Source organism: Xenopus laevis, chromosome 3L (genome assembly GCF_017654675.1).
Source record: "Xenopus laevis strain J_2021 chromosome 3L, Xenopus_laevis_v10.1, whole genome shotgun sequence".
NCBI lineage: Eukaryota > Metazoa > Chordata > Amphibia > Anura > Pipidae > Xenopus > Xenopus laevis.
The window spans coordinates 141,320,069-141,332,719 of record NC_054375.1 but is presented as its reverse complement, the minus strand read 5'-3'; the positions used below and the strand labels follow the sequence as shown (position 1 = coordinate 141,332,719).

General features: G+C 39.7%; 1 protein-coding gene across 1 annotated transcript in view; it reads left to right on the top strand.

Annotated features, from left to right (window-relative positions):
- The window catches only part of plekha2.L (pleckstrin homology domain containing A2 L homeolog), a 33,825-nt gene extending 21,622 nt beyond the window's left edge, over positions 1-12,203 (top strand). The window contains 5 exon segments of the mRNA NM_001095407.1: positions 231-299; positions 1,548-1,618; positions 9,055-9,118; positions 11,066-11,143; positions 11,298-12,203. Of these exon segments, the coding sequence (NP_001088876.1) occupies positions 231-299; positions 1,548-1,618; positions 9,055-9,118; positions 11,066-11,143; positions 11,298-11,615 (600 nt within the window). The 3' untranslated portion in view covers positions 11,616-12,203.
- The last annotated feature ends 448 nt before the right edge of the window (positions 12,204-12,651 follow it).

Below are 12,651 nucleotides of genomic sequence, written 5' to 3'. Positions count from 1 at the left end.
AGGGGAAGTGGCGCTCTGAAATAAATCACATGATAAATAAAAGAGAAGGACATGAAAGGGCACCAGTGTTTACATGTCACAACCCCAGAATCCCTTGCGGCAGTGCAAGACGGGTGGTTATCTGTTCTTCCTCTATGGCCAGAGCTTTACTTCTGCTTTTAATAAGCTTCCCCTGGCAGAGGCTGCAGGAGACATAATGCTTTGCTTTTTTTTCTTTGCTTTATTCACAGAGGAAAAACTGGAAACGAAGATTCTTTGTTTTAGATGTATTCTCTATCAGCTACTTCAAATGCAGTACGGTAATGTCTGGCTAATTATCCCATTAAATTCATATCTATGCATGTAGAGCATTACAAATACAAGCATTTTTGTATTCACTATAGACTGCTGCTCCATATGTCATCCTATTCCTTCCTTTAACCTCTCATTTTGGTCCATATAATCCCTTCATAATACTTCTATTATTTCTCCCTATAACCTCACTATACCCCTACTTTAGCTACTCCAATTGCTCTATATAACCCTCCCTATAACTCCTCCTATTGCTCCATATAACCCTCCCTATAACTCCTCCTATTACTCCCTATAACCCCTCCCTATAACTCATGTTCTATATAATTATCCTCCCACTATGCCATACAGCCCCTCCCTATAATTAATGATTAATATAACCCTCCCTATAACTCTTTCTATTGCTCCATATAACTCATCCTACTGCTCCATATAACCCTCCCTCCCTATAACTCTGCCTACTACTCCATATAACCCCTCCCTTTAACTCCTCCTATTGCTCCATATAACCCCTCCCTTTAACTCCTCCTATTGCTCCATATAGTCCTCCCTATAACTCCTCCTATTGCTCCATATAACCCTCCCTATAACTCCTCCTATTGCTCCATATAACCCTCCCTATAATTCCTCCTATTGCTCCATATAACCCTCCTTATAACTCCTCCTATTGCTCCATATAACCCTCCCTATAACTCCTCCTATTGCTCCATATAACCCTCCCTATAACTCCTCCTATTGCTCCATATAACCCCTCCTTATAACTTTTCCTATTGCTCCATATAACCCCTCCCTATAACTCATGTTCTATATAATTATCCTCCCACTATGCCATATAGCCCCTCCCTATAATTAATGATTATGGCCAAGGCCCATCAAAACATTTTAAGCATCAAGGTACATATATAGTTTCTTCAATATATTTCTACATTTAAAAAAGATAATGAACCAATACACAATGCTACATGGATTCTTTCTTCATCAAGACCAGGGTGGAGTTAAACATCTTCCATGGCCTTCTCAGTCATGAAATCTTATGAGCATTGAACTTCTTTAGAACTTTCTTTAGATCATGGAGTTGATTTTCACTTCATTTCCATCTTCTAAAGAACTACAAACTGAACCTCTTGATCCCACCAGAAACAGGTCAATAACTGCATGGCAAAGGGCATCCTCAGCTTAATACATTTTGGTATTTCCATGATTGTATCTACCCCTTGACCATTTTCCCCCTTCCTAATTGTTCAGTTCTTCTGTAGGATCGAGAACCTTTACGGCGCATCCTACTTCGGGAGATTCTGAAGACCCACGAGTGTCTGGTCAAGTCTGGGTAAGTGAAAGCTGATTTCTATTTAATGCCCAAATGTTGTGTTTCTTCAGCTGAGGGGGAGTCCAGTGGTATTTCCTCTATTTTTTTTTAAAATAAATCTTTGATTTGTGTGTATTTTATATCAAATGCAACGCTGCCGTTTGTCATTAAAATCGCCTGGTTGCCCTAGGAACAAGGCAGTAGTTTGTTTGCTAGCATGAAAAATAAATTAAAACCAATTAAAAAGAAAAAAAAAGTAAAGGCCCGTTATTGGCAGCAGGGGTTACTGACCCTACCAACCAAGATGCCATTTTTACTGTAGACTTTAAAGGGGTTGTTCTCCTTTAAATAAACTTTTAGTATGATGTAGAGATTTTCTGAGACAATTTGAAAATTGGTTCTTATTATTTGTGGTTTTTCAGTTTTTATTACTTTACAGACGATTTGCTTTTTTTTAAGATGGGGTCAGTGACCCCTATTCGAAGACTGGAATGAGCCAGAAAAAGACAGCAAATAATTTAAAAAAACAATAAAAAAATAAATAATGAAGACCCATTGAAAAGCTGCTTAGACTTGGCCATTCTATAACATACTAAAAGTTGACTTAATAGTAAACCACCTATTTAAAGGAGAACTTAAAAAGAGACCCCCTGTGACAAGTTTGAAGTCCTGGATCATTGCTGCTATTGACAAGCTGAAACTTTAGCCTCGTGCAATAAGTTCAGTATATAAAATATGGCATTTTTAGCCATATTCATTTTTAGGGTTTAGTTCTCCTTTAAAGAAAAAAAATTCAAGGACAGGTGCTAAAAACTCTGGAGACCTATTAAAATGTACAAGTTGATCTATAGAAAACTATAGGTACAGGGAGCTTTGGACCACTACCCTCCCCCATTTAACCCTTGTGCGGGCAGCTCTGTTCTTGAGTTGCTAGGTGGGGTGAGCGTTCTAGAGGCCAGTGGTTACAAGTGTAACTGGCACATGCAGGTGAGGAAGCAGAAATCAGACTTCCGGTGGGCTGTGGTTGGAAGCTGAAGGAAACTGCTTTCACAAGTGCTAACCCCACTGTATATTACAGTCTATCTCAAACCATCATCTCTTCCAGCTCTCTGCTAATACACTCATCGTACAAACCTGAGAACGTTTCCTAAACTGAAACTGATGCATTAACTGTCAGATCAATTAGTGGCCAACGCCGTGGCTTTAATAAGGGCGTGGGGTCGGTTCTTTTCACTGAGAAAAAGATCCACCACCCCCCCCCAAATAAACTGTTTCTAAATCCATTTAAAACAGGGATTACACTTGCAGCCAACCACAGATTAGTACATTGCTACATGCGGTAGGGTTGTGATATCATTCTTGTGCAACTGCCTGTCTAGAAACACCTGCGTTCCTTGGGGTTGGTTGCGATATTTACGGCTCTTTGAAAACCAGGGTGGTCTGCAGATTCAGTCATGATATGTCTTTTATAGGTGTCAAATTTGAAAGGGGTGCTTCACCTTTAAATTACATTTTAATATGTTATAGAACTCTAAACAACTTTTCATTTTTTATTTTTTTTATAGTTTTTTTAATTATATGCCTCCTTCGTTTGACTCTTTCCAGCTATCAAATGGGGGTCACTGACCCCATCTAAAAACAAATGCTCTTTAAGGCTACACATTTATTGTTATTGCTCCTTTTTTATTACTTATCTTTCTATTCAGGCCTCTCCTATTCAAATGCCAGTCTCTTATTCAAACCAGTGAATGGTTGTAAGGGCCCTTACTCACGGGCGTTTGAAGCTGCGCTCCCCTGTGTTCCGGTTTTATGTGTTTAGCGCAGGAGTAGACGCAATGAATTCTTTTCAATGCGGCTGTACTCACACAGACGCATGTAAGCACCGAACACAGGTTGGGACACAGCATGTTGCATTTTTCCTGCATTCGATGCTTACATGCGTCTGTGTGAGTACAGCTGCATTAAAAAGAATTAATTGCGTCTACTCCTGCGCTCCCCTGCAGCTGAACGCATAAAACCGGAACGCAGTCCGTGAGTAAGGGCCCTTAGGGTAATTAATAATCAGCAACCAGATAATAGATAGAAGAGCACGAGTAGGTTAGTGTGTGGTACCAGTATAGGATTCCAATATCTGAAACCCCGAATTACAAAACGGCCATGCCCCATAGACTCAATTCTATTCAAATAATCCAGATTTTTAAACAATGATTTTTTTTTTCTTATTCTCTGTAATAATAAAACTTGTACTTGATCCCAACTAAGATATAATTAATCCTTATTGGAAGCAAAACCAGCCTAGTTGGGTTTATTTATTGTTTACATGATTTTCTAGCAGATTTAAGGTATGAAGGTCCAAATTATCGAAAGATCTGTTATCCGGAAAGCCTGAGGTCCCGAGCATTCTGGAGAACACGTCCCATACCTGGAACTACAGGACTGCTAGTAGGGACAAGAGCAGAATTGTACATGGTGGTAGAACAGCAACGTATAGGTGCAGCATTTCTAGGAGGTCTTCTTTTACCAATGAAACTTTAGGGCAACTCTACCATGAGATGTATCCAGGCTGCAGGGGGCACTGCGAGTATTCTCTATGTATCAGTTTACCTACTGGTTAAAGGGATGCTGTCATGATTTGTATGGTGTTATTTTTATTCCTAAATTACACTGTTTACACAAATAATTCTAATAATATTTTATAACGTTTATAAAAAAATTAAAAAGTTAAATTCCTGAACTAGCAAGTGTATTTTTTTTAGTTGTAATATTGGTGTGTAGGTGCATCTCAGGTCATTTTGCCTGGTCATGTGCTTTCAGAAAGAGCCAGCACTTTAGTATGGAACTGCTTTCTGGCAGGCTGTTGTTTCTCCTACGTAATTTAACTGAATGTGTCGCAGTGGGACCTGGATTTTACTATTGAGTGTTGTTCTTAAATCTACCAAGCAGCTGTTATCTTGTGTTAGGGAGCTGTTATCTGGTTACCTTCCTATTGTTCTGTTGTTAGGCTGCTGGGGGGCAAAGGGAGGGGGATGATATCACTCCAACTTGCAGTACAGCAGTAAAGAGTGATTGAAGTTTATCAGAGCACAAGTCACATGGCTGGGGGCAGCTGGGAATCTGACAATATGTCTAGCCCCATGTCAGATTTCAAAATTGAATATAAAAAAAATCCATTTGCTCTTTTGAAAAATGGATTTCAGTGCAGAATTCTGCTGGAGAAGCACTATTAACTGATGCGTTTTGAAGAAAACATGTTTTACCATAACAGTATCCCTTTAAGGTTTGTACAAAGAATAGCCTGTGAACACGTTATGCCTTTTGGGTAAAATGCAGCACAAACTACTATCTTACCCCATCTGGTGGCAACATGTATGTACTACAGCTCATGAGCCAAAAAATCTCTCTTAAATGAAAACTTTACCCCCAAAATGAATACTTGAGCAACAGATAGTTAATTGGCTCATGTGACCTAACATGTTTGGTTTGTTTGTGTGCACCGTGAATCCTATGATCCCAGGGGGGCGGCCATTATTTTTTAAAATCACTATTTTCTATTTATGATTACCCAATGGCACATACTACTAAAAAAGTATATTATTATAATAAATGGTTTATTTACATGAAGCAGGGATTTACACATGAGCTGTTTTATACAATATATTTTAAAAGAGACCTACATTTTTTTGAGAGGTAGAGTTTTCCTTTATCACTGAGGAGTGCTGTTTTCAAAGAAGGATACATTTGGGCTTATTCATTTATCATTATTGGATAGATCCCATGCTGAGGATTGTGTTGTACCTGTTATGAGACCAGTGGTTCCCAAATTTGGTGGGTTGGAGCAGTGGCTGAGGTGGGGGGCTGAGTCTGAAAGCCAGTAAGAGTGAGATTTTTAGATAGTGCCCCCCAAAAACTCATTTGCTGTCCAATATTTTTTGGAACTATAGCCCAATAGCAGTTATTGCAATGCAAGGGGTCCTCACCAGAGATAACAACTCCAAGGGGATCTGAATCAATGTCCCATAACAGCCACAGATGGCTTGGTCTGAACATAGGCTGCTGCCCAGAGATGCAGAAACTCGCTAAACACAACCATTAATTATAACTGGTGGAATGATTATTAAAGGATAAGTAAACCTTCAAAATAAGTGAATGTAAAGTTAATGAGGGTGCTATTCTAAGCACTTTTGTAATGTACATTCATTATTTATTCTGTTACAATTCCAAGATATAAAGGGATACATGTACTGTTAATATGAATGAATTTTGTTACAACAGCGCCACCTGCTGGTCATTTCTCGACCAGTCTGACCACCAAGTAGTCAAGGAAGTTGTCAGGAGAATGAAAGAGGCTGCTCTGATGTTCTTCTGGTTAGGCAAAAAAAAACTGTAATCCTGTAATATCTTGGAATTAAAAAATAAATAAATAATACATTTACATTGCAAAAGTGCTTAGAATAGCCCCCCTCATCAATTTTACATTCACATATTTTCAAGGATTACTTATCCATTAATTTCAGCATCGGGTTCCATAGAACCCCTCCAAAAAAAACTGAATCTATGTTCTTTCACACAGTGATTCTACCATCTGTGGAAGCTAAATGGTTAAATAATATTATAATTGTAAGGTTATGTTAATGTAATCATGATATACAATCAGTGCTAGAATGTTACAGGGTGCAATACTGCCCCCATTGCCGTGCCATTTACTTTGCATTTACCTTTCCCTTGCTTTGTACCTTGTACTTTCTGCACCCAGGGATTTTCCTCAGGTTTGGCGATTCAGATAAGGGTTTGGATTGAGTTCAGTATTCAGTTCTTTCGAGGTTTCAATGAAAGAATTGTTTTTTATAATAATATTTGCAGCTGTAGAAGTTTGGAGCATGAGGAAATGTAGCAGTGCCATTCATTACATGGTAACACATTTGTGTATATTTCTGCCAACTGCAGGGAAGAGACTGATATTCATCTGTGTTTGAGCTGCAGTTCCTTTGTGTTGTGCCAGGCATAGGTTTATACTCATAATGGGGGGCTGCTGCTTCCCACACAGATCATTTGCTGTTGGCTGGGCATCCCCACTCACTGCTGGCACCATCGACTATAGAAATATTACACAGAGGTCATGTTGTACCAGCCAAACCTCAAGCTTCCCCACTCACTAATTTAACTAATTCCAACATTTCACCACCAGTCACACCGCAGCTGCTAAAGATAATTATCCAGACATTATAATTACTTCCCAACATAATGAGGTCACGTCTAGGAGCCATTAATGGCAACAGACTGTCATTCATCTCTGGGAACAGCCAGTCCTGGAAACTGCACATTCTGTACTGTATAATATAACTGTGTCTTATATACACTGCTGTATAATGATGCTGAGTATCTCTATACACTGATAATGACCAGGCTGCTGTGTATAATGGTGCTGAGTATCTCTATACACTGATAATGACCAGGCTGCTGTGTATAATGATGCTGAGTATCTCTATACACTGATAATGACCAGGCTGCTGTGTATAATGATGCTGAGTATCTCTATACACTGATAATGACCAGGCTGCTGTGTATAATGATGCTGAGTATCTCTATACACTGATAATGACCAGGCTGCTCTGTATAATGATGCTGAGTATCTCTATAGACTGATAATGACCAGGCTGCTGTGTATAATGATGCTGAGTATCTCTATACACTGATAACAACCAGGCTGCTGTGTATAATGATGCTGAGTATCTCTATACACTGATAATGACCAGGCTGCTGTGTATAATGACGCTGAGTATCTCTATACACTGATAATGACCAGGCTGCTGTGTATAATGATGCTGAGTATCTCTATACACTGATAATGACCAGGCTGCTGTGTATAATGGTGCTGAGTATCTCTATACACTGATAATGACCAGGCTGCTGTGTATAATGATGCTGAGTATCTCTATACACTGATAATGACCAGGCTGCTGTGTATAATGATGCTGAGTATCTCTATACACTGATAATGACCAGGCTGCTGTGTATAATGATGCTGAGTATCTCTATACACTGATAATGACCAGGCTGCTCTGTATAATGATGCTGAGTATCTCTATAGACTGATAATGACCAGGCTGCTGTGTATAATGATGCTGAGTATCTCTATACACTGATAACAACCAGGCTGCTGTGTATAATGATGCTGAGTATCTCTATACACTGATAATGACCAGGCTGCTGTGTATAATGACGCTGAGTATCTCTATACACTGATAATGACCAGGCTGCTGTGTATAATGATGCTGAGTATCTCTATACACTGATAATGACCAGGCTGCTGTGTATAATGATGCTGAGTATCTCTATACACTGATAATGACCAGGCTGCTGTGTATAATGATGCTGAGTATCTCTATACACTGATAATGACCAGGCTGCTGTGTATAATGATGCTGAGTATCTCTATACACTGATAATGACCAGGCTGTTCAGTAAAATGATGCTGAGTATCTCTATATACTGATAATGACCAGGCTGCTCTGTATAATGATACTGAGTATCTCTGTACACTGATAAAGACCAGGCTGCTTTTTATAATGATGCTGAGTATCTCTATACACTGATAATGACCAGGCTGCTCTGTATAATGATGCTGAGTATCTCTATACACTGATAATGACCAGGCTGCTGTGTATAATGATGCTGAGTATCTCTATACACTGATAATGACCAGGCTGCTGTGTATAATAATGCTGAGTATCTCTATACACTGATAATGACCAGACTGCTGTGTATAATGATGCTGAGTATCTCTATACACTGATAATGACCAGGCTGCTGTGTATAAAGATGCTGAGTATCTCTATACACTGATAATGACCAGACTGCTGTGTATAATGATGCTGAGTATCTCTATACACTGATAATGACCAGGCTGCTGTGTATAATGATGCTGAGTATCTCTATACACTGATAATGACCAGGCTGCTCTGTATAATGATACTGAGTATCTATGTACACTGATTATGGACATGCCATGATACAGGGTCGGACTGGCGTAATGGAGGCCTACCGGGACTGGCACATGAAGGCCCCTCCCGGCTTCCCTCAGCGCACCCCAATAAACGGTGGTTCAGATGCATCTGCCTGAACTTTGGTGGAGCGCGCGCCTACACGAACACCATTGCACCGCGCTCCTGCACAAGTGTTTTTCTAAAGGGAAGCCTGATCGGGGAGCATGGCTGTGCCGGCAGGGGCCCATGAGGCCCAGGACCCACCGGGTTTTTTCCCGGTGTCCCACCGGCCCAGTCCGACATTGCCATGATATATAATGCTTAAGCACATATTTATAATATTATATACAAATATTCGTTGGTCACAGGCAGGACACACATATAGTTTTATAGGAAGACAAGTTTATTTTTTTCCATGTGGCACCAGCCTGTTGATCATCATAATACAGATACATATTTTTTTTTTCTCTTTAGGGATTTGTTACTAAGAGATAATTTGTTTGAAATCATTACTGGGCCGAGGACATTCTACATTCAGGTAACAAAGCAGTTGGATTCCTTAGTAACAATCGGCTGTGTATTAGTAAATGATAACCCAGTGATTTGATTTCTTTATTACAGCTATTAATGACAGTTTCTCTTAGGGTGATTGGTTGCCCTTTAATGCCCAATTTTATTTTAAGTGTTAAATAAAGCAGAAAGGAATATTTCAGTGGATTCTTAAGGGACAGTATTTATAAACACATGAGCACAAAAGTAAAGTGCAAAATTGTTCACATATAAACCCAATTAACAAAAGTATAGTGAATACATTACTACTCACATCTCTATACCTTTGTCTTGAGCCAATATGGCAATTTATTGAGTTTTTTCGAGTAGATTTGCATAACAGATGTACAGAACCCTAACTGCCAGCTTAAAGGAACAGTTCAGTGTAAAAATAAATACTGAGTAAATAGAAAGGCTGTGCAAAATAAAAAAAATGTTTCTAATATAGTTAGTTAGCATGAAATGTAATGTATAAAGGCTGGAGTGACTGGATGTCTAACAGAACACTACTTCCTGCTTTTCAGCTCTCTAACTCTGAGTTAGTCAGTGACTATAAGGGGGCCCACATGGGACATAACTGTTCAGTGAGTTTGCAATTGATCCGCAGGATTCAGCTCAGATTCAAAAGCAACAGGTATGACCCATGTGGCCCCCCATCAAATCACCGATTGGTTACTGCCTGGTAGTGATGGGTGAATCTGTCCTATTTTGCTAAAAAAAAACACATTTTGACGAGCGACAATTTTGACACGACAATTTTTATACGTGTGACTATTTTGTCCAAATGCATTAAAGTTGATGGGCGCACCAATTCTGATGTGTGACTATTTTTTTGTTGCGGTGAATTTTTGCAAAAAAATTCTCGGGAGGTGAAACGTCGCGAATCCATGCCTGCCGAATTTATTCTCACATCACTACTGCCTGGTAACCAATCAGTGGAAACCAAGAGAGATGCAAAGCAGGAAGTAGTGTTCTGGCTATTATGTTAGACATCCAGTCACTCCAGCCTTTATACATTACTTTTTTGGCTAACTAACTACATTACGAAGTTTTTTATTTTGCATAGTCTATCTATTTACCCAGTTTTTATTTTTATACTGAACAATTCCCAGACACAGGGAAGCCTGAGAAGATTAGAAATGAGGGCCTGGCTAATAAATTCCTGGGGTGACTCCATCTTGAATAGGAGACTTCTTTATTTTCTGCTGTGCTGGTCAAGGAACGTCTCTGAACTACCGTTCAGTCAGTGATGGGGCACTGGCGGGGGCTCTGCCTGAATGCCAGTTAGGGTAGAATTTGGGAAGAATATATATTCCCTCCTAGATCACTTGAGAGCACCGCTTAAAGGAAAATTAGCGTGAGATTTTGGGTGATCATGTATTTGCTACACTAGATATTCTTGGAACAATGAAAGAATGGCTGATCCATCATTAGCTTCCTATATACATAACCTTGTTATGAGCTAAGGGACCTCTAAGAGGGGTTTTAATTTGAAAATGTCTGACATTCACTGTTGTACTCTCTCCTTAGTCCATTAATCTCTCCTTCCTTCTTTCTTTCCTCTCCTTTTATGAAATTCACTCCAGCATTTACTCTTCTCAGTTCACTCACCTGCCCTTCTCCCCTCATCCCCTCTTTCTCTCCTTTCCTCTTGTATCATTCTCACATCTGTCTCTCCTCCTGCCCCCTACTGTGGGAATTTCTTCTCTACTCTTCTATCCTTCACTCACTTCTTCTCCCTTCTCACTTTTTCTCATTTATATTCTCCCATGTCATGAGGAATTTTTAATACATCCGTAGTAACACAATTGTTGAAAATGAGCCATCCTCCTATATTTCCCCATTCCCTATTTCATGAGCTGATGTGCAGTGATGTAACAATTATAGTGACGTAACAATTAAAGGAGTCTACATGTTTGATTATGTGTCCCACCAGGCTGACAGCCCCCAGGAGATGCACAGCTGGATAAAGGCAATTAATGCAGCAGTACAGACATTGCGGATGCGTTACAGAGTAGGTATCATTAAAACCATGGTTATTTTGTTCTAATTCTATGAAGCCATTAGATCTGGGAACAATTTGGCCAACCAAACACATGGCCAAATCATACTAATCCAAGTTTTCTCTTTATTCCAATAATAATAACAGAACGGGTTCTCTCTTATAGGAGTCTTGTTTTGGGAGGACCATGTCGCTGAACCGCTCATGTATTCCTGGTCCTTCCTCTGAATCTGCTTTTTTGCAACCCCGTGGCGAGAATAAGCATCCCCTAGGAAAGTCTTCTTCTGTGAAGTCAACATGGCAGCCCTGGACACCAGTCCCCAAATGCGACACAGAGACACCCGGTCAGTTGACTTTGGGGAGTATGGAGGATAGCGGTGAGAGTGGGGGAAGAACGCGGCACTCCTCTGAGCCCCAGTGGTCAAGGGAGAAACAGTTACTCTACAGTCTCGATGATATGAGCCTCCGAACGTCCGACGTGTGACCGGCCATTCTCTCTTGTGCAGTTCAACATGGGTGAAAACATCTGATCATATTCTCAGAACTATAATCTGGTGTTTGGGGGGGGGGTCAACCTGGGTCCAACTCATAATGGAGCTCTGAACAGCTCTGAACATTATTGGGCCTCATTCTCTATTAGCCAGCCTAACACATTTGGTTGTGGGAAAAACATGGAGGATAGTACAAATTTTTGCACTTTGCTCTTTGCTTGCTCCTCTTAATTGATTTGTCCAACCTCAACCCTTTAGCTGTTGTTAAAGTCCTGGGAGCATTTGGAGAGACTGAAGGACCAAAGGCCAGTATATAAATACAGGGCCCCCTGTTTTGCCCCAGGTTATGCCACTTCTAAAGATGGTTCTTGTTGATCCCTGTGAAATATTAATGTGAAATAATAATCTGGAGACCGTTATAAGGAAGGACTGTGCTTGACCTAACTTGGCTTTAATTCATTGTGTATCTCTGAAATAATGCAAATGTAAATACACTTCATGCTATGTTACGATCTGGGATGTAGACTACAAGTCTGTTTAATATAAATGAAGCAGATATTAAATGTCGGCTTTTATTATAATATGGAATTGTGGCTTTTGATTTAATAATTTAATAAAGCACCTGCCCCAAATCATCAGGACACAAGGCTGATCAAGAACTGCAACATACATCAGTTACATATACCAGGAAAGATGGGTACATTTATGCCCTTTAATTCTCCTACAGATCTGTGAGACTTAAAAGAGAACAAAACTCTAACAATTAATAAATGCCAAAAGTATAGTTTTTACTTTAAAGCTATAAAAAATACATTTTGACACGTATAGAGGGGGGACAGAGTAGGAAAGTAAAATAGGAAATAAAATAGGACCTTTCAGCCTTGAAGTTAGGGAAAGTGTGAATATACTGAACTTATTACACCAGTCTAAAGTTTCAGCTTGTCAATAGCAGCAATGATCCAGGACTTCAAACTTGTCACAGGGGGTCACCATCTTGGAAAGTGTCTGTGACACTCACATGCTCAGTGG